At 50.9% G+C, this 22808-nt stretch overlaps 1 protein-coding gene across 3 annotated transcripts in view; it reads right to left on the bottom strand.

The window, feature by feature from the left end:
• Window positions 1–1463: 1463 nt before the first annotated feature.
• Window positions 1464–22808, bottom strand: part of CTDSP2 (CTD small phosphatase 2) — a 22428-nt gene continuing 1083 nt past the window's right edge. The window contains exons 2-8 of one of the 3 annotated variants that reach the window (XM_006093531.3): window positions 10474–10622; window positions 8940–8978; window positions 8406–8507; window positions 7825–7881; window positions 5489–5581; window positions 5182–5367; window positions 1464–4987 (exon numbers count right to left, since the gene is read on the bottom strand). In XM_006093531.3, the coding sequence (XP_006093593.1) occupies window positions 4862–4987; window positions 5182–5367; window positions 5489–5581; window positions 7825–7881; window positions 8406–8507; window positions 8940–8978; window positions 10474–10622 (752 nt within the window). In that variant the 3' untranslated portion in view covers window positions 1464–4861. The other 2 variants (XM_014459894.2, XM_014459895.2) reach the window with 2 other exon arrangements.

The following is a 22808-nucleotide window of genomic DNA, read 5'->3' as shown; positions in this document are numbered from 1 at the left end:
TTGCCACACTGGAACACCCAGAAAATGCGACTCCATCTGTGACATCAAATTTCCCCCAAACTTAGTCCCTCCCTCCTCCCAGGTTCTTATGAATTCAGCACCCTTTAAGATCACTGCAGAAATGCCTGGGGTGGGGTGCAGTTTTGAAATCACGAGTTAAAAGCTAGTGGCCCTTAATTCTTAGAGAGATGCCAGTATGAATAGACCCCAGAGGTTGCTGGTTTTAACCTCTCCCTTGCCCCAGACCATCTTTCTGAGGGGTCTTCTTCATCCCCAGGTTTTAAAAATGTGCCCTATCTGTTCAGAGGTCTCTAAAAAGGACCTTGGTTTTTCAGCAGAACTTTGCAAAACGTGTTTCAAACTCCTGGTTCAACCCTTTAAAAGCCTCACCAAAGACAGAGCAAGGGAAATCTCCATCTCCTCTCCCATTTGTTTCTTCCTTGTTCAGTAGGATAGCTCTACTGGCATGCACCCGGAAACCAAATAGACCTTACCTTGCCTTGCTTCTCTCCCACAGTCTTCCCAGTTTGCTGGCAAGTAAGCAGCAGCGCTTTTGAAGAACCACCCCAAAGCAGGAGTCTCCAGGTCTGCTGCCTGAACTTAGTAATGGCTGCACAGACACTGGGTTATATTTGCTTGGATTTGCATCTTAACCACATTTTCCTAGTCCTGGCCAATCACAGCCAACCCAGCCCTGGGCTTGACTTATTCAAACCAGAGGGAAAGCTTTATCTGTTCCTATTCAAAACAGCAAAAAAACAAGAGCAGACTTTTAAAGGCTTTTTTTTTTTTAACTCCAGCTCCACGCCCTGATCTAATTGATTTTTAAAAAGTGCACAGCCCATCAATAATGCAGGAAAGAGGGTGGGAGGATATGAAATTTGCCATATTGTAGATATGGATGCATTATGCTGACAGGAGGCTAGGGCTAGAGCTGCCTGCCGAGTGCCTGGATGTCCAGGCTCAAGCGCCTCCCCAAGAAGCTTCTGGGCATTTCTCAGAAGGGGAGGGCAGGTCTAGGAGAGGGGCCAGGAGTGTTCCCAAACCTCATCCTGTTTTGCTTCTTGGTGTCATACATCAGTCCAATCAATATTTGAGTGCCTACTATGCACCAGGAACCATCCTGGGTTCCGAGTTTCAGGCATCCTGGTTTGGGAACATCAGTAAGGGGCACAGAAGAATGAAGACTCCAAGTCCCCTGGGGCTGCAGGTCTATCCCCGTAAGTCGATAGGACACCAAGTGCATGCTTATTAAGCACCTGGATGGCAATGGAGTTGGTTCTGTTGGGGGCTAGGGAAGAGCTAATATAGTCTGACTTCCGTGACTTTGAGCAGAAGCCCGTGCTGAGTCCGCAGCTGGTCTCCCAGCCATGGTACTCCCAGCTTCATCATGACGAAGGGGTTGCCAGGGGTGAAGGGTGTGCCCAGTAGATGCCCAAATGAACAGCAGAGTCAGGAGGCAGTGCCCCTTCCTGGATGGGCTTTTTAAACCCACTTTTATTAATTGTAAGTAATACAAATATTCCAAAAATATAAACAGACACATAATGGCGCCCTACATTTCAAGTTTTTAAATACAAATTTATCAAACCATGAATCTTTAAGCAAGGTAGTCAGAATCCCATAGCCCAGTCACAGTAGGAAGCAGATCCCCTACCCTCCAAATGGCGACTTGAAGGGGAAAAGTGGCACTGACGTGGATCGTGTCAAACGTGGGATAAAGACAAGCAAAGAAGCACATGGGGCCCAAGAGGAGGGTCTGCTCCAGGGGCAGTGGGCCAGACCTCTGCCTTAAAAAAGGGGGGTGGGACCTAAAGCCCCATTTTACAGTGACCGAGGGACAACGGTAAAGTAACCGACTGAAGACATAAAGGGGAAAATAGGCTTCCCTTCCTCTGACCCTTGGCCTGGCTGGGACATGGGATGCAGGACAGCATTACAAGGGGGCTGCCCTGCTGAGTGAGGCTTCAGGAACAGGGCAGGGGTAGCAGGATAGGATGGCACCCATTTCCCAGGGAACGGATGCCTTTAGATTTCCCATGCCTTTTAGCACAAAGCTTTTTGGCCACTGTTAACAGAGGTGAGTTTATACACTTACAAAATGGTCATAATCTTTGGGAGGCAGGAGGGAATGAAACGGAAAGTCCCAGGTTAACTGAAGGCAAATTTGCTCAACCTCTCTCTATATAAGGGACCCATGGGCCTACAGAGTGTCCCCTCTACAATGTGCAGAGTGAACTCTTACCTGACCCTTTCCAAACTGGTCCTGTGTCCAAAGCTCCCCCTATGAGAGGGACACGAACATCAGGCTTTGACTTAGAAGCCCAATCAGAGAGACACACTGTGTCCCTGAAGAGGCACATTAAAGAACTGAACCTGGCAGGGGGGCAGATTCCTGGCATGGTTTGAACTGGTGTTGACCAGGCATGGCAGCCGATTGCCTTCCAAAGACCAGCCGCAAACAGGGAGGGCTGGTAGGAAGCCCGAGCACAGATCCTGAGGCAAACCGGCGCTCTCCCAATCTTTTCCTCCTCAAAAACTGGGTCTGGCCTGAGTCATCTCAGGAGCAATCTTCTCTTGCCCCCAAACACACGTGAAACTGGAAACCAGACAGCAAACGAGGCTGGCTCTGGTCCACACGGACAGACCCTGTTCAGGTTTATTTGGCCTGGTTGCTTCTCTGGGGAAGTGGAAATGGCTTGTCTGTTGAGGAACTGCAGGTGGGCAGGGCAGAGTCCGCACAAGACATGAGGACACTGCCCCCAGCTCTCCTGGCCCTGTCATGGGTCACTCGGACAAGCCTGATAGGCAAGGGGCTGCCTTGGCTCTTCATTGGAGGAACATGGAGAAAGCATCCTAGGGACACTTTTTGCTTAGTCAGAAAACCTTGGCTGGGCCAGATGGCAGATTGAACCCAAGGGTTAAATTAACCCTTAGGGTGGGTCTTAAGAGAGACCCCTCCCACAGTATTAGGGTGGAGGCCTAGCCCTGGGCCTTAGATCCAGAGGCCCCCATTTCCTTCAGGAGCCTTTGTCCCTGGCTTATACCAGAGCCCTCCTTCCCCTACCTGCAGGACCCCATGGAAACTAGAAATGATGCTGGAGGAAAGGACCATATGGCTTTGGGGACTGTTCCATGTCTGTGACACCAGGGAAACACAAGGCCTTACATCCTTGGACAAAGCAGGAGGTGGCACCAGAATACGGGAAAGTTGCTAGTCAGCCAGCTACCACCTAGAACATGAAGCTGCTGCTCCCCCACCTGGCTCTTCTCAGGCTGGACCTAATTGTGGAAATGGAAATGGATAATGGATAATGGGGATGAGTCTCGAGTGGGAGGTGTCCTTACACCTGAAATAATGTACAAATGCTTTGTAACACCTGCCTCCAGGGACAAGAGGTGAGAGAGGAACTCCTTCCGGCCTCAGAGGGAGGGAGGGAGGGAAGAGGAGAGAACCCCACCCAGCCCTGGGGAAAACCACGATTAAGGCCGAGATGCTGAAATGGGGCCTCCTTTTGGGGGGGCTGGTCCCTTATGCTCCCAATTACAGCGGCAGTTCCCCCCCTATTTCCATCCTGGGGAATTCCATTTTGTGGCTCCTTTTTAAAGCATTCACTTTTAACAAACTTTGAAAGCAAGAGACACACAAAGGGCAGGTGTATGAAGGGCTCATCATACCTGTTACCAGAGGCAGGAAGCATGTGTGTTAGGCTGGCAAAGTAATGATAAGAACACCCACTCCCCCTCAGCCCAGGAAAAGCAGGAGTGCCTCTGAGGCCCTGGAGAGAAAAAGCAACAGCCAGGAGGGATGAAGATGGAGTAGAGCTTGTCACAGGCCAGGCCCAGGGGAAGACACAACAGGAAAGAGCCCTGCCCAAGAAAAGGAAGGGCAGGTAGGGAGCGCCCTTCCTGGACTTTGGAACCAAAGTCCTTGCACCAGCACCAGCAGAGAATCCCTGAAGACAGACTTACAGACAGTACCAAGCTCAGCTGATCCACATATAAGCTAAGGGGACACACACATTCAGGCTTTTGGGATTTTCCTCTTCCCTGCACCCCCAGTGCCACCCACATTCACCCTAAGCCCAGGTGCAGCTTTGTCAGAAACAAAACAGGCCCAACACTCCATGTTTAGAAAGAGATTTTTAAAAGAGTCAAAAGAACGGAAATCAGTTATCTGCCCTCTTCCACGGCAGGAAGACCTCCTTCCCCACGGGTTTGAGACTTATGGCTAGGTGGTGAGGAAGGCAGGCCCAGGGCCCAGGCCAGGCACTCGGCTGGAAGGAAGTGCAGCCCTTGAACTGCAGGACGGGATGGCCCCTGGGGCAACCAGTTCTGGAACAAGCTTCCATCTCCCAGGATTGTCCTCTATCTGCAGCAGCTGGCTGGAGAAAGGTTTTAAAAAGGAGTCTGCCCCGGGCACCCGCTGACCCCTCCTTTCTCCTTGGCACAAGCCTTACAACACTGAGGAAAGGCCATTGGTTTGGCAATGGAGCCCTGAATAGTCTTCATGCCTATAGAGCTCAAGGTGACTGGAGAGGAGACCAACTTAGGGAGGGTCTTGATTTTTCAGCTTTTCCCCAACCTAAAACACTTAAATCCTTGAACACAGTTCAAGGCAACACACACACACACTCTCATCTCAGGAACCCAACTCGGGGAGTAGGCGGCTTGGAGTATCATTGGTCTGATGTTTGCCCACTCGGCGTCTAACCTGTCCTAAAGTTCTTTCCCATCACTTCTATTTCCAGGCCCCGTTTGGTGAGATGCTCCAGTTTCCACTCCGTCTGTCAGGCTGGTCATAAAGGCACAGTGTAGGCAGTCCCCTACTGGGATGGCCGTTGCTTGGAATCAGGGAAGGCTAAGGGGCCCGCAGCTGTCCAAGGCTGGTGTAGACATCCTCTGCTCCACTCAGCTCCTCAAAGATTGGGATCAGGTTCAGCAGCTCGGTGTCTGCCATGTCATCAAACCAAGACTGCACGGGCACCTGAGGCAGGGAAAAGGCAGCATAAACCTCCCGAATGCCAGTTCTTCCTTCCCTTGCCCCAGAGCCCTTGGAGCTGGCTGGGTCCACTTGGGATGGTGTGCTCTTCTGGCCAAGTCCCAGGGTCCCCACCCACTCCCTCTCCCACTAGAGCAGGGACACTCCCAACCCCTGCAGTGGGCATCTGGGCCACTCACTGCATTCTCTGGATGGAAGATGTAAGAAGCAGGCGAGTTGTCCAAAATAAGGGTTTTCCTCAGGTCCCTTCCCAGGCGGCTGAGGTCCTTGACATAGCAGCCCTGGTGGAACACACAGGACTCACGGAATAGGCGGGCCCGGAACACCCCACACCTGTCCAGCAGATCCGTCACAGGGTCGGCATACTGGGAGGAGAGAAGACACTTGGGTTTGGTGGCAATCTGGGGACCAGCAAGGGGCTACTGGACCACCCGTGTAGCTGCCACACCTGCTCCCAGTTCTTTTCTCTCCTCCTGCCCCAGGTACCTTGGCCAGGCTGGCAGTGAAAAGAACACATTCAAAGAGCTCCCCCATCCGTCTCAGGAACTCATCCACATAAGGCCTCTTGAGCACATACACCTGAGGAAAAGCAAAGAGGCTTGTTGAAGGCATCCCTGTGAGGGTGAAGTGTCACAGGATAGGTCACTGTCACCACTTCCACAAAAAGCAGCAAGTGGTTTCAGACTCCCACACCTCAGCCCCTGGGACCCCCTGGCTGGAGGCCTTCTGGCCCACAGGCCCGAGTATTAGTATCACCTCCTCACCAGGCTTGTTGGCTCGGTGGTCCCAGCCTTGACCCAGCTCAGGAAGAAATGCATGCACCTGTCCTGGGAGCCAACTCTGTGTCCAGCGGCGAACCATCAGCTGCCTCCAGAAACAAGTAATCAAGAATAGGCCTCACAGGTGGAAACAGCCTATCCTGGATTACTTGAATCCAGCCACAGCCTCTGTGGGAGCTTCCTGTCCTTGGCTCTGGCAGGACAGTGTGTCCGGTCACCATCAGGGAAGGTCGCAGATACTTCCTGAAACCTCATGCCCTCACACAGCTTCTCTGAAATGCAGCAGGGAGAAGTGACTTTTCCCCTCAATGACCGTAGACCAGGCACTCTGCAGTACTTGCTCTAGTGCCCCCACCCATTTAGTACTCACTCCTGCTAAACAACTCTTAACATGCGTGTCCACCTTTCATGATCTTGTACATTTTGGCCTGAAAGATCCGTTGGCTACACGTTCCTCATCAGTCTGCATGCTACTGCTTTCCTGCCTCCAGGCTCTTGCCCTCTCACATGGCCGACACAGGTGCTACTAGAACCGCTCCTTCAAAGCTCCACTCATCTATGGGACTCCCCGCTTGAGTATATACCTGCTCTGACTCCCCCTCTGGAGGTGGCCTGAACTGCCACCAGCTCCCTCCTTGCTCTGCAGCAGCAGTCCTCCACTCCAGGTAGCCACAACTTGGCTCCCCATCATTTGCCATTTCTTCAACCTTCAACAAGTTCCTCCCTCTTCCTGGCTCTTCATCAAGCCCAGCATCCCTCACCACTCTGCTGAAACTCTGCCTTCTTCATGTCCCCGCCCCCCCTTAACTAGGGATTCACAGTCTCTATCTGCCTGCTTGAAAACATGCCTTCATCTTTTCCCTGTGGGTTTTGTTCATTTCTACACCCTCAATCAGACTGTCCAGGGCTTGGCAGAGTCCCTCAGGAGGGGGTTGGTGCTGGTGAAGAAAGCCTCTGATGGACGCAGGATGGTGATGACAACCCACAGACGCCCCAAACCCCGTTCCTCTACAAGTAACTCTATTTGACCAGCTGTGCAAGCAAGTATCAGGGCTACCAGGGCATTGTTCCTGATGGTCCCTGACTCTCAGGCCAGCTGCCATGCCTTCTGTGCAAGCGTTTGCAGTAAATGGTTTTCCACTATCTATACCACATGGCGTTTGCAGTAAATGGTTTTCCACTATCTATACCACATGGTCCTTAACCCTGGGCTGAGTAGGGTATGCAGGGCCAGAACCAAATCTTATTTATTTTTATTTTATTTTAAAAAATATATTTTTATTGATTTGAGAGAGGGAGAGATTGAAACATCAGTGATGAAAGAGAGTCATTGATTGGCTGCCTCCTACAAGCCCCACACTGGAGATTGTGTCCACAACCTGGCATATGCCCTTGACAGGAACTGAACCCGGGACTCTTCAGTCCACAGGCCTACGCTCTATTTGCTGAGCCAAATCAGCTAGGGCGAACCTAATCTTATTTGGCTTCAAGTGCTCTTTGACAGATGTGTACTGAACACTTAATGGGGAAGAAACCAGGTTAGGGACCCAAAGGGAAGGGAGTAGGAGAAAGCTTCTTAGAGGAGATGCTTGGCTAGGGAGGCAGAAGTTCCCTAGCTAGTTGGAGAAGGTAGGCATGGGGAGGAGAGAAAACAGCTCGTACTGGCTTCCTTGCCTGGATCAGGCAGAGAATCAGCTATTCAGGATTAGAGAAAATGTGATGAATTATACAATAGTGCTGGTCACACTGGGAGAGGGGGGTGGTGATCAATAAATGGTAGCGATCTCTATGATTAAAAAATATTTAATTTCAAACAGCTTGGCTGCAAAGAGAAAAAAGGTGACAGCTAGTGGGGGATTAGGGGCTGAAATTAAAAAAAAAAAATTTAAGATGAGAGAGCCTTGAGTGTGAAAAGGTGTGAAAGGTACCGATAAAAAAGAGGCTAAAGTTACAGGAAAGGGATCAATTGACGGAACACAAGCCCTGAGAAGAAAGGAGGACCCCGAGCCCTTGGGGATGCGTGTGGCCTAGCAGGCTACTTACCTGGTGAGTGGTCCCCTCAATCTCTACAGGCACTATGAAGTCAGCGTTGTTGATTGGCTGGAAAGGAGAAAAGTTAATGAGGTCAGTGACTGAGGGGTGGGAACAGATCTCAGACTCTAGGAAGCTCCTCCTGCCAGCCAACTAAGTGGTTCTCACCCCAGCACAGGATGCAGTGTCTTGTCTGGTTTTCCCTACTTACCCCTCCCCACAAATTCTACCTGAGCTGAGAGTTTCAGGGCCTTCTTGAGTTAACAAACTTTTTAATAAAACAGAGAGGAGCAAGATCCAAGGCTGAGTAAAGCCCTCTTTTAGGCCTGCCCTGCACACAACCCTGGTAACACTGTATGCTATGTGACTGGGGGCAGTGGCGGCCTGCTGGCAGTGGTTAGGGAGAGCGGGGGTTCCTACTCAACATTCTTGGGTGTAGTCTCCAGATATTTGTGATGCCAGTGTGCCCAAAATTTGAGAGGGCCAGCTTGCCCCATCCTGATCACTCTTCTATCATCAACTTTAGGTCACCTCAGCCAGATGCACGAGATAGCCTAAGATGGGGGTAGGAAGGACTCCAGATGTCAAGTTACCTTAAAAGAGCTATGCACAAGGGTTTCATCCAAGTCAATGACCACACAGATCCTTCCTTGATCTTCCTCTGTCACCTCTGGGAGCAGGCAGGTTCCTGGGATCTAAAACCAGAGCCAAGGTGATGAGATCTGCCACCAAGAAAGCCCAGTTGTTCATCTCAGAACTCTGAGAAGAGCTGGGCTCATTGAGATGAAAGACCCCCAACTTCAACCCAGGAGAGATGCCTCTTGAAGGCCAAGAGGTAGAAAAAGAAGAGACAAAGTGGGTTCCTTGGCCTCAGCCTCCAACTGCACTATGAAATGATCTGGACATTGGAGATGGGGGCCAGGGCTGGTGCGGGATGGACCCAAGCTGTGCCTCCAAAATCCACAGACTGCACATGATGGGCCCTCAGTAAACATCTGGAACAAATAGCTTCCCAGGACGGGGAGTTGGCCAGCTAGACACAGAGAAATGAGGGCATTACCCCATGGGGTGAGCTGGGATCATGGGATCTTGGGCTTCTGAGCACGTACCCGGTCAGATTCACATACCTGATAAAACTGGTACTGGAGACACTGGAGCAGGTCAGACTGCAGGAGAAGAGGAGGCAGTCAGTGCCAGCCTACCAATCCCAACCCATCTAAAGCCCACTGCTTCTGCCTCAGGCCTAGAGGGTAATCTCCCCAAGACCCCAGCCTCCTTGAAGGTACTGACATGACAAAATGGACTTTTCTTAAGGTCTGGGCAGGAAATGCCAGAACTTCCTTTCCACATTAGGCCTGATGAAGGGTGGAGAAGACACTGTCCCTGCTCTCAGTTGCCACTGCCTCAGTTAAACAAAGCAAGGAATAGGGAATTCAAGTGAGTGGTGCAGGAACACAGAGTAAGAGTCAGAACCAAAACTGGAATTCCTCACTGTGGTGGTTTAGCCTCTTGCTTAGTCCTTGAACCTAAACTTCTCCTTGAGAACATGTACTGTCTATTCCCTCCTTGGGGGAGACACATGGGGGAGCAATTGAGCCTCTACAAAACAGAAGCAAGCCAACGGGAACCCACATTATGGGTCCCAAGATGGGTGGGGAGGTGGAGTGGGAGAGATCAGAATGGCTTCCCCACCTTTTGCTAATGATAAGAATGTTGTAAAAAGTAATGTGTTCTTAATGGAAACCTTGAAGAAAAAACCCTAGCACTTAGAAAAACTTAATTTGGCACTTCTTTCAAGTTTGTTTTAGCAGCCTTTCCCCCCCATGGTATATAATTTTGCATTCTGCTTTTTCACTTAATGTTGCAGCTCAGTTCTTTTCCATGTTATTATGAACTCTTTGTAAAAATCAATCGCTTAGTAATACATCATGTTGTACTACTGGATAATGAAGCGATTTTTCACTGATGTACATGTCATTAGCCTGGTTTTGAGAGAGGAAGGACAGCTAGACCTTGGTGTTTCGTAAAGAAGTACCAATGGCACTGGGGGCAGAAGGATTTTTGGTCAGGGCTGTTTCTATCCTTGAAAAGCCAGACATATTTACTGGTCCTTGTGAAGATCAAAGACACCTACACATTCCCAAATGTCTCTCACATGTGGGTGAGAGTGCTGAAGGGGTTATCAAGAATGTGGAAGAATTTCAATTCCTTGGTTCCCTGAAAGTCAAGTAACTTGGATGGTAGTTCTGCATAGTAAAAAGCAAACAACAGACACAGGACCTATAGCCAGAATAATCTGAGTTGGAACCCCGACACTACCATTTATTAACCGTTAACTCTTTAGGGGCTACATAAACCCTCTGGGTCTGTTTCCACACCTGTATGTGGGAATCTGTAAATCTCCTTACACAGTTCCTAGAATCTGGAAGGATGTGGACTGCAGGGGCCCTCAGAAACGACAGGGACATCCGGGTGGCCCATGCCACAAGCGGGAAGCAAGAAGAATAAGATGAACCAACTTTGGGTCCATCAGAGGAAGGGCCTCTTCTCAGCCAGAGATCTTCGTGACCTCAGGCAGGGCTGCTTGTCCACTTGCTGTGGATGCATGGACTCCACTAGCAGCTCCCTCCTTCATGGCATCACACCACCCTGCCCAGCTACCTTAGCAATGGTGTTGGCTTCCTCCTTGTATGCGGAGAGCTCAGTGCACGAGCTTGACTGGCCAACATGCTGGGCGCGAAAACAGCAGAAAAGGGCCTTGAAGATGTTACGTCCACGGGGCTTTTTAGGAGAGGACTTGGAGACCAGGCCTAGAGCAGAAGGAATGATGAAGCATTAACTACAGAGCATCTCTGTCCACAGGTACCTCCCCCCAACTCTGGTGTTGTATCCCCTCTTGTCTGTAAGCTCCACCAGGGTAACAGTATGTAGTCAGCAGTGAGATGTACATGTTTATTCCAACATCTTTTCTCTAGAGCAAAAACAGCAGGAATCCCCACTTTCTGGTTTGGGAAATAGGCTGCAGAAAATCTGCTCTTCATTTCCTGGGGAGGGCACTCAAAGATGGCACCAGGTATAGTAACGGTGTCCTGCTCTGTCGCAGCACACTGCAGGTACCCTCAAAATTAATTCACAAAGACGAATCCTCCCTGACCAACACCTGTTCCCACGAGACTACCCATTCTAGGTAAGTAAACTGGACCCCTTCCCTTCAAGTTAGTGGAGCTGTGGTTCTGTTCAGGGTCAGCTTCCCTAGCTGCTGGGTCAGTGGCAGCAGAACTGAGCCCAGACTAGATACAGCTGACTAGAGAACAGAAGAGCCGCAGCCCCGAAGAAAAAGCTAGTATGTACTTTGTTCATACCCTTGTCTCCTCCCACACTGCAGCCACTTTTCATAATACTCCCCTCCTCTAATCTTAAACCAGAGGCAGGTTAACCCCTTGGGTTGGGGTTAATCTAGTGCTGGGTTCTAGTTTGAGGTCCCTGTTTCCAGACTGTTGCTGTTCAGTCCTTCCTTGATAATTCAGGCTTTGGAAATACAAAGGTGTTTCCCCGCCCCCCCTTATTTATTTATTACCATTTTTATTTTTTTACTAAGGTATTACATATGTGTCCTTATCTCCCCATTGCTCCCCAAGCCCCCCACTCATGCCCTCAAAAAGGTATTTTAATAGAAGGCTTGGCAAGGCAGCCCCAGAAAGGCCAAGTTGATACAAAAAGCTATGGGCATTAAAGGATGAACCAGAAATGACTTCAGAATATAGCATCTTTTCCAAGTTCCTTTAGGTTTTTAGATGAACGGTTCTGGCAACTCCTGATCTGTTGATCAGAGTTGGAAAACACTGTGGGTGCTGTGGCCAGGAGGTGGCGCCACACAACCGCGGCCAGAATGGTCCTCAGCCACAGGTCTCCTCTCCCCGGGCCTGTGTGGGCGATGGGCCTGAGGATTAAACCTAACCCATTCCACTTTGAAGCACATGGTAAACTGTGCAGAAAAATAAATACTGGAAAGGCCAATGTCTTTGTGGCGGAAAAAAGGCCAAAGGGTATGTGGCACTGAAGACAACTTTCCCTGTGTTGTTCCTGCTGTCAGGGAAGGGGAAAGCAATGCAGTGGGGGCCACTCAGAAACTCCCCCAAGTCCTCACAGCACGCACCGCACCACCAAAGTGGCCTGTGCAGATGAGGTGATGGAAGAGCCGTTTAACACCCAGTTACTGGGCTGCCTATGTCCCTAGAGAGGAAGGGAGAAAACCAAACTCTATTCCCCAGGACCACGGGTAGTCAGTCAGTCACATGGCAGTCAGCCCGGCCCCAGTGCCACTGACTTAGCTCTGCCCCAACAGAAAGGTGGAGGGATTCCTGCAGTGCAGAGAGGGGATCCCTGGTCGGTCAGTGGGTCCCCCAAAGCTCTCTCTCTCCTCTCCCTGGGTTAGACCAGCTCCCTTGAAACTGGTATGACCATTAGAAAGCTTTTAGAAAATGATCAGGCCTCCCCAGCAATCACCCTAAAAACCTGGATATTACCGTCAAGCTCTTGGCCCTGGTGGAAGAACCAAGATTTCCGGGGACTGGGGATTTTGTTAGGAAGAAAGTACATTGGGGACTTCCACCCAAGGCCTCTGTATCAAGGAGACAAACGTTAGAGCACAGCCAGCACTTAGCAGGAGGCTCCTTTGATTTTTCCTATTCACAGTAATCTATGCAGAAACCAGAGGGAGAAGACAGCTTCTCCACCTGCTTGTATGACCCACATTCAATTCCAAACCCAGGGATTCAAGCAGACGCTGACATAAAGCTCCAAAAAGCTGAACCTTTGCTTTTCCTTTGGTTTATGGTTTCTTCACGCAGAACCACAATCAGAGGCTTAACCCAGCCACTGAGCCTTTCTTAAAAGGCCACACAGCTGAGCCTTTCCTTAAGAGAGGCCATCAAGAACGCACTCAGCATCTTAGTGACAGACACTGTGAAGGCTGAGTAATCCTGAGAGGCTAGGAGGTGAAGGGCAGCTGGCTGGGGCCACAGAGAGGCCTCATTGGTGTCCATGGGGAGGCCCAACAGGCAGAAGTGCTTCAGTCTTAGGGAACTTCTTGGCAAGGTGGGGCTGGGGGCCAACTCAGCTTGGTTTGGGCTCTGCAGGGGATGAGAATCTTTCAAAAACACAATGTGACCAGGGCAGACCCTGGGCCTCAGAGACCACAAATGCCTTGACCTCGGGGGCTGGTGCTCAGAGCAGAGCATAGAGCGGTGGTGCCTGGGAAGGTACCCCAGACCCATTAACAGCAAGTCAATACCCCAGACTCACTACTCTTTTCCCGGTTGGGGCCCCACTTCCTTCAATCCTTCTCCAGGTTGTCTGTCCTCTTTACCTTTACAAACACTGCCACTAAGAATTCCTCAGGGCCTCTTCAGCCTTCTCTCAACATGGCTGTCTCCTGACAGGGCCTGCAACGGCCTCAACCCGGTTCATTCATCAGCCTCCAGCTCTCTATGCAGTGGGTGCTCAATAACTTTCACTGTCTGTGTGAATGACGCCAGGGGCCTCCAGGCCTGTGGAACTCTTCGCTAGTTCGCAATAGCCCAGAGTTCGGCGCAGAAAGGGTGCCAGTGTGTGCGAAGATGAAGGTGGGCTCTGAAGGAGCTGAGCACCAGAGGCAAACCGCTTAGTCTTTCTGGGCCTCGGTCATGTTTACTGAGCACCGAGGAAGTGCCGGCCTGCGTTAAGACACTTGGCATCATCACCTCATTTAATCCTCACTTAAAACCCATCTGTAGGCACTAGTCCCCCATTTTCCAGAAGGGAAACTAAAGCACAGGGAGGTTAAGTAACTCACTCAAGGTTACACAGAGCAGGACAGCAGAGCCAGGATTTAAACCCAGGTCTCCTTTAACCTAGGGCCCCCAACAGCTCAGGGTCACCTGTGTGTTTACTCCTGCCACAACTGGGAGGTCGTGGGGCACTCTCAAGAACGTTTGCTGTGTTCCTCTCTAAGCTGGGCCAGCAAAGAGTCAGCCTAGCCCCTCTTCTTTGCTGTCCTCTTGGGCAGGCCATGAAAAGTGCAAGGGGTAAAACAGTACGAGGCTCTGGAATTCCATTCCAGGGTTTGCCTCACCCACACCCCAGCCCTGCACCTGCTTTCCCTGGCAGTTACCTCGGGGAGATCAAGACAATGGGGGATGGGATGGGGAAGGAGCGGGAGCCAGAGTTTTGGTCCAAGACCTGCTTTGCTCAGTGGGGAACACACACCAGAGTGGGATCTGAAACTTGTGTCAAAGAGCCTTTCAAAGGACTCCTGTCAGCCAGAACGCAGCATTGTGTCCCTGACAGCCAGGTGCAGGCTACTCCCACCCTCCGTGTATGATGGGGAGGGGCTTGGCCCCTCCTCACCAGGAGGACACACGATTTACAAGCCTGTGAGGATTTCACTGCACAATTTCCCTGAGGGAGGACAGGATTCCAGTGGGTGCCATGTAGCCCCAGAACCAGCTGTTCTCCCTCCTTCATCCTACTGCTACCTGTTTTGTGGATACCCAGCCCTACACTCCCTGCTCCAAACATCTGGCTTGGGGCTGCATATTGGAGAGAACCAGCACAGAGCCAATGGGGGCAGCTCTGGCTTAAGAAGAAAGTGTGCAAGTGACTAAGAACAGAGAAGCCAGGCCACCCCTCCAGTTAGTTCACTACTGCAAGGCCTCCTACTGAGGCAGGGTGTAAAGAGAGGGGGGACCTGAGAGGTATCCCCCACTCAGGATCACCTGGGTTAGGGTCCAGGCTCTGCCAGTTACTGACTCAGGCACACAGCCTCTTTAAGCCTCAGTGTCCTCATCCATTAGTTGGGATAACAGCAAGACCTGACTCCTGACTGAAATGATAAACAAAACTTATTGTCTGTAATGTACTGTGCCAACTAAAGGTAAATGTGCTCATTTCCGTAACTATCTAAGGAGAGATGACCACTACCTGACAACACTGAGGGCCTCATTCGACGGGGCCAACGAAAGGAAGTCAGGGGCCTCCCACCCCGGCATGTGGTTGAAGCTCAAGAAAGTAGATGAAAGGTGACAGAGGAACTCTGATCATGAGCAGGTTTCAAAAAAGTCCAAACAACCCCTATACCTTCTCCCAAATCCAGTACAAAAGTTGTTTTCCAGCTTGCAACTCTTGGGCTATTCTGCAAATAACAGTAAAGCAGGTGAGAGGCTGTTTCACTTGAAATAAATGATGCCCTCTCCCCTGTGTCTACCACCACTGCCTCCAAGAAATACCAGATGGGGACACTTATTTGTCTGTGCCTCTTAAGAAGCCTGTGCATGTGCATGTACATGCGCACAGATGAAGACTGGCTTTGCCAGGACAATACTATTTTTAACCTTCTTCTGAAGGTCAGGTTTAGCTATCACTGTTGCCAACAACACAGCTTCGTGTCCCAGCAAAGGAACGCCGTACATATCGCCTAGGACTCAGCAGAAGACAAGCTCTCAGCCTACTGGAGGTTAACAAGCCCATTCATGTAGAAGGATGCTTTCTTGGTTCATCCCTTAGACGTACTTTATTCTCCTCCATCTCCCATCCCCCACAGAAAGGATTTCGTCTGGCTATCACTAGAAAATGGCCTCTCTGAGGGGGCCTCCCTCCCTTTAGCTATTGGAGGAAGGAGAGTATTTGGAGCATTTCCGGCCCTTCTTGGCCAGCTGCCTGGGCCCTGCAGCCAAGACACATCTGACTGGGGCTTCCCATGGAGAGGATTCCTCCCAGGTCCTCAGCAAGGGGCATCTGTGCCTTGGCTAAGGACAGGCCCTAAAGTGCCAGGTGGATGGAAATGCTCCTGGACCAGCAGGTGAGTCAGCAGGGAGCCGGAGGGTGAGAGATGCCTAGACATCCCACACAGAAAAGCCTGGAAATAATGGGGCGGTTGTACCAGTTTCCACAGTGCCCAAATGCTGACACCGTTCTTTTTGGAAAACAAGGCAGGCAAGGCCTCACCCAGTTTAGCAACAGTTCCAAAGTTTCAAAGAGCAGCTGTGAATCTGATGGCATGGACTGCCCCCCCCGCCAAAGGATTTATTTATGAAAAATAAAGGATTGCATTCAGTCATGGTAAACCACGTGTACAAAGAGAGAGCAAGAATAGAATGGACTACATGTCTCCATTAATTCTCCTTCCTGGGGCAGGAGGGTCCCCTGCATCTCTCTCTCCTTTCTGAAAAAGTTTAACTTCTTTCAGTCCTGGGTCTTTAGTACCACCTGTGGGGTAAGGGTGGGGGCCACAGATCCCTGGCTAACTTGTCTCCAGTCTTTTCCCTGTCCCCTTTGGCAATCTAGTCACTGACCTCAACATAGGGCCTCAACTTTAAGGACCTTCCCTCAAGAAGGACTCAGCTTTGGGAGTAGGGGATTCCTAACAACTTTTAAAACATGATCAAGATACTCTTATCAATTTTAGAATCAGCCAAAACACCCTCCTGGGCTCTCTCACATACTTTAAAAACATGCTGGGGTGGGGGTGAGGTTCCCAGAAGGAGCAACAGGTCCTGGACCAGAAATGGAGGAGCCTCCAGTCCAACACCAGAGGGCTCTTGGATGCCAGGAAGTGATCTAATGGCCCACAGCAGCAGCAGGGAGAGATCTGAGGTACAGCCCAGGAAAACCCAAAGGACTGGATCCTGCCCCACACAGAGCCAGCTAGGGCAGAGATGTCATCATGGAGGACTGGAAGCCATACTTGCCCACCTTGAGCCTTTCTCTCACCACTTACGGAGGTCCTGAGCAGGCCCCTGTGGGAGGCCGGGAGGCTAACAGAAACCTGCCAAGCAGGACACAAACACCCTCTGGATGGCTTTCAGTCTCTGCCTTGGCTCTCTGCTCGATTCCTGGAATGATTGGATTTGGTGAAAGACTGAAGAATCCAGTGTCTCTTTCCCTTCCAGTTATGGAAGCCTGCTTTAGGTGACATGTGTATGAGAGAGAGATGGAGAGGAGGAGCGAAGAAGGCACAGGACAGAGCAAGGGACTCAACCATCTCTCTAACCAGTGAACTGTAGAGCGAATACACAAGTTACCACGGACTTGGCTTTAAACCCTGGCTCTGTCACGTGTAACGTGTGTGGCCTTGGGCCTCGGTTTTTTCACCTGAAAAATGGGAAGACTAGTATTACCTATTTCACAGAGCTGTGATAATTATAAGGAGCTTAGGGTGTGTCCTAACCCTAGTAAACGCCAAGTGTCAGCTGCTAGTCATTAAATACAAAGTACTTTCATATCATTATCTCAGTCTCAACCTCAAAATGTGCATATTGAAAGAGACCAGAGATTTCTGATTTCTTCTCATTCCAGAGGTCACACAGAGGTAGCTACATGGCCACCCCGGGGAAATGGCTTTTCCGGGACTCTGCCAAAACCAATCCCAGTCAGTGTCTGTCTCTGTTTCTGTCTTTCTCTGTCTCTGTCTCTGTCTCTCTCTCTCTCTCTCTCTCTCTCTCTCTCTCTCTCTCTCTCACACACACACACACACACACACACACACACACTCATGGGGCTGGCCAATCAGTTCCTTCCTTCCTTCCTCTCATGGCTGGCCTCTGCAGGACTGGAAGGAGTCAGCCAGGAAGGACTGTCACGGAGTCTGTCCCATCTCTAGGGACACTGACCTGCTCCTCCCACAGCCCTGTTTTACCTGGGACCAACTAACCAGCATAGGTGTGCCTACCTGGAGAACACTGAGCTAGAAGTTGGGACACCTGGCTCCTGCCCCACGTCAGCCTCTCAAACATCTCTGGTCTTGCCTAGGGCACAACCTTTCTTCAGTTCATTTTCCTCCCAGGTCAGTAAGGAGAGGTCTGCACTGCAAGGCTGTTCCTTAGCAGGTGGCTTCAGCTTACCTGAAGCTTGAACTCAAAGGCATTTAGTGCTAGGAACAGTGCCTGGCCCATGGTAAGTGCCCTATAAATATTGTCTGCGATCATTACTGGGTAAGCAAGGATCATTACTCGGTCCACTCACACTGAGAAAACTTTAGAACGTCCCTTTAGAAGCCACGGGATCTTGTAACAAACAGCAAAATGGGATCTCTCCAGGGGACTCTTCCCACTCAGGGCTAAACAGGCAGTTGGGGCCACTGCTGTGCGAGCTTAGCTGGCTCTTCTCCAGGGACACCTGTCAGAATCACAGGGAGCACTTGGCACATGAGCTTGCCCGGCCCACCGGCTTACGCTCTGTTCAGTAGGACCCAGGTGGGTTGGTATTTTTAGTAAGTGTCACAGGAGAATCTGATGTGTGTCCCTGGCTGAGACGTAATGTCTAAGGTTGCCAGTGGTCCTTGACTAACTCTTCCAGGACTGACCTAGGCCTGCTGTCTCTTCCTATAGATCACTGTTCCTGTAAAGTAGGGCCCTAGCCCCATTCTACTATGGGAACAGCTGAGCTGGATCTACCATTTGGGGAAGGGGCTTTGCAGCCTGTGTTGTACGATTTGAGCTTTCCGATGAATTTGCTTGGCTCTCACTGTGGTTGGAGCCACATTTGTTTCCCTGAGAACAGCAGGAGATAAAAGAAGGCACAGAATAAAAAGAGAGTAAGAGCAAAGTCTGATGTGGGGATGGGAAGGACTAGGAGTACCTGGGAAGGGAAAGGAAATGTCAGGAGGTCCACTCAGAGATCAGGACACCTGCACCTCCTGCACACAGAGGTCTGCACGCTCCTGAAGAGTTCCCATTCTGTAGGCATAGGCCACTCAGACCTGAAGGGCTGGGCACTTTGCTGGTGGCATGGACTTTGTGCTAGTTGGCCTCTGGTCCAGGGAGGCTTCCAGTTCTAAGTCAACTTCTCCACGTTGATTTCTACTAGTTCCTTCATAAGATTTGCATGTTAATGAGCTCATCTGCATCCCAGTTGGGAACTATTCCTCCATTTCAGACAGGGAGAGAATCACGTCAGAGCCACACCCAATCCCATGTCCCCAAAACAAGTGAGTTAATTCTGTGCTTCCTGAGCTGGCCAGCCTGAGAAAGGATGAAAAGCAGTTTTATGCTGCTTTTTGTGCTTTCTCAATGTTGTATCCCAAAACCACAGCAGCAAAGACACAGCTTAAGAACATCTATTTCTCTTCAAAACCCATTTATTTTTCTCTTGTGACTAGAATTTGCTAAAAGAAATCTGAGTATCACCGGGTTCATGAATTCTCAAAGCAAATGCAAACAGCGAGAGTGCAGCACACAGTTGTCTCAAATCTTCATTATGTTCATTTCTGAAGGTCGAGCAACTGCTCAGTAGGTTTAGACTTCAGAGACTCTTCACAGGATGTGCATGGCCACCTGGCCTCCTCCCACCCCCAGGGAGAATTGCAAAAGCCCCCAGGCACATGCCCCCAGGCACATGCACTCAAAGTAGTGCAGATAAAATCCCACCAAGTCACACTGGCACAAAGAAGGGGTCTGTTTAGCAAGGTCGTGAGGTTGATCCTTCCAGAAGGCCCAAGCCCCCACATCAGTGTCTCCTCTGACCCCTGGCCACCTGTCTTTAACAATAAAACCCACATGACTGAGTGCTGTTTGCATTGTGTCCTGGGGGAATGGAGGAGGTACTGAGTAGCAGTGGTCTAGATATGTAGAAAAGGAGGCTAACATTACCAATCACCTACTAAGTACCAGCCATTATAGATGTATAGATATCAATATTTCTATTTTACAGATAAGTCACTCAGAACACTGAAGTGATCTGTCAATCAGATATGTAAACAGGGAAAGCAGGCATCTGCACCCAGGACTGAAGCAACCAATTTTGCTCCTGAAAGAATTATTTGAAATAACAACGAACACTTTAACTGCTGCCCCTGCCTCACTTCCCCACCACCACTACCTATTCCAAAATGGGAATAGACAAGACCCCCAAATTACTCAAAAGCTAGCAGGAAGAATGTTGAGGAGGAAGAGAAAGGGATATATTTGTATATAAATATGTACACATTGTCTCTCTTTCCCATACTTAGTTGCGAACACTTCTATTAATAAATTATCCAAAGAATGGCTGGGAGCATCAATTCACCTTGTCTAGAAATGTGACTAATACAGCATTTACTGGTTTAACAAAGTCCATGATCAGAAGGGATTCAGAAATTCCCAGAGGATGAAAAGGGACCTCTCTATCGCCCAGTTTCTTTAAGTCCCCTACAGCAGAGAAGGACGGAGACAGGAACACCATACTCTCTTGCCGTCTCAGGAAAGGCTTTTCACAGCAATTCCTACGTCCTGCTCAGCTGAAAGCTCTGTAAGTCAAATCCAGCAGCAGAACTGTAAACTCCCCTCCCCAGGATGTTGGGCATTTCAAACTTCATTGCTGAGTTAGCAGGACTCCCTTGAGCAAACAGAAACTCAAGTCACCCCACAAGCCATGACCCACTCCAAGAAAGGGGGAGGGAGACTCTAAAGGAGACACAGGCGCTAGCTTCGGCAGCCACAAAGAGGCCAAGGCTGAAGACTGGGCAAGGAGGAGAGAAACCAGCAGGCAGGAGCAGCCAGCTACCAACAGGCACCGTGGACCCACAAGAGCCAGCTAAGGAAGAAAGCCCCAACAAGACTGCCTCAGCTTCTCAGGCTAAGGGCCTAGCTACAGCTATAGGGAAAGGTAGCTCCTTCATGAGCAATGAGGCAGAAAGTCTCCCTCCGGGGGAGGAGAAAGCAGGAGCTAGAAAAACCTGCCGTAGCCCTAATTCTTAGGTACGGTCAGCTGCCAGAACCAGTTCAGTTACACATTTCAGAAGGCAACCCAAAGCATCACCCTCCTCTCCCTGAAAGGAAGGGACATCAGGTCTCATGGAAACAAGAAAGGTCCCAAAGGCCCCAACTCCCCCAAAGGGCCTGTGAGTCACTTGGAGCTCTGGAAGAGGCGGCCTCCGCCCTCTCATTTCGCACTGGGAGGTTAGAGAGGTGGCCTGTCCCCTTGGCTTTCCCATCTAATCTCAGAGCCCATGGTACAGCCTCCCAGCAATGGGGCGACACCCTCATGTGGGCTGCAAGAAAGGGCCATTCTCTGGCCAAACTGATAACTTTTCTTTTTTACTTTGGATATTACACACAACCCTGTTCTTGCTGTTACCAGGAAGCCATTTCACCCATCTGTCTGGGAAGATGATCCAATTTTGGCCTTTTTATCATCAATGCTTTCAGCAACTTTCTTCTACTTCCCCTACTGTAATTACTTTTGAATACTCAGCACACCCAGCCAGTGTGAAAGGCCTGAGAAGAGAATGCCAAACCAGGAAAGAAAACGACACACACACATACACAAAACAACGCTGCAATGGCAACAACTTCACTAAGAAACTGCTCAAGCTAGGAACAATTTGTGTTTTCTAGAAATTTATTAATAAATTGCCCTCCACTTCTTCCTCTTCTTCCAAAGGGAGAAGGGCCTAGAGATGAGGTGCTATGGAGAAAAGGGAGGCAAGGAGCTCCTAAAGTAGCTAAAACATTTGCTTCCTACTTCCATTTTTTTTTTTTTAAGATGCAAGATTTGTAAATGACGAGGAACTCAGAAAGTTGGCTTTGGTGGTTGCCTGAGCAGCCCAGGAAGAAAGTATGCTTTCTCTGGACTGTAATCAAATTACATGGGGGGGGGGGGCGGCTAGGGGGGGAGACCCAGGGCTGCTGGCTTAAGAATTCAGATTCCTCCAGGGATAAATCTGAAGGACAAGCCACACAAACAAAGGAAATGAAAAACGCAACTCCAACCAGCATCAACAACTAAACACTGTCAAGGAGCCAGCTGCTTTGCTTTCTGCTGTCATCTCTTCTCTTCCCTGCCATTCGCTCTGGATGAGCTGTCCAGCTCTGAACTCTGAGATGGCCCTTCAGCAGGTCAGCTTGCCCTCACCCCTGGGTGGTGCCCTCACCAGGAAGGCCCCCTCCTGAGCCCCTCCGGAAGCGAGGACCTGCTGGGGAGGCACAGGGCTGTTCTTCCCCCTTCTCCCCAACACTGCTGCCTCTGGAATCCTCCCACCCCAAATCTCTTCAGTGTTGGAGGCCTCTCGGAGTCCTTTCCTGGGGGGAGGTTGGACAGAGAGTGAAGTTATCAACATGGAAAGCCTCCCCTCTTCCCCCTCGGCGGGCGGGCGGCGCAGCTGAGCGGAGAGCAGAGGGGTGAGCGGCAGCTGGGGTCACAGCTGGGTTGGCGATGCAGCGGGGGAGAGGGAGTCAGGGCCTTGGCGGGCTGGGATCGGGTCGCCAGGCTCTCCTCCAGGACAGGCTTGTGAAAGGAGAACCGTGATTCCGGAAGCTGCACTGCCCCCCACGCGGGGAGCCGGGGAAGGCTGGCTCTCCCAGTCCAGCTCCTTTGCCCCTGGGCAAGTTGGGGGAGCTCCTTGGGTCTGTGAACCCCACCAATAAGTGATCTGCTGACTTATGTTACCAAATAGGGGGGTTGGGGGCAACACAGAGACCCCGCTGCTGGCCCCCCACAGGCTCTAAGCCCGTGTTCCCCCGCAGCACGGGCCCTTGCGCCCCGCTCTGGGGTGGGGGTGGGGGTGGGAGGCCCAGGCGAGGGTGTAACTCCGAGTCAGGCCCCAGAGTGTGCTCTCCGGCTCAGGGCCAGGCGGCCCCAGTGCGGGAAGTTCTCCAGAAATAAATGACGCTGGTCCTCACTCCCCGCGCTTCTAGACACCGTCCTCAAAGCCTGAAGAGGGGGTGGGGGGGCAAGAGTTTCGGGGCCTCCACCACGACCAAACTCAAGAGAGCTCCCCCCTCGGGTCCCCATCTTCCCCCCGCCCCCCACCCCGGGGAGGGCCGGCCGCCGGCCTCCTCGCATCCCCACCGGCCCTCAGCGAGGCGGGGCCGCTGCCCACGGAGAGCCCGCACTTTTTCGCTGCGCGACTCAGAAACACGCCGGGTCTGATGCCATCGGGCGAATTATGTAACCAGGGACACCGCTCCCGGGCTAAACAAACGCGGCTCTGTGTCGCAGGGGCGGCCGGGAGCGCCCGCGGGGAGGGGCTCGGCCGGTTCGCT

The sequence above is a fragment of the Myotis lucifugus genome, unplaced genomic scaffold (assembly GCF_000147115.1).
Source record: "Myotis lucifugus unplaced genomic scaffold, Myoluc2.0 scaffold_119, whole genome shotgun sequence".
Lineage (NCBI taxonomy): Eukaryota > Metazoa > Chordata > Mammalia > Chiroptera > Vespertilionidae > Myotis > Myotis lucifugus.
The sequence above is the reverse complement of the archived record's forward strand: the minus strand, read 5'-3'. Positions and strand labels throughout refer to the sequence as shown.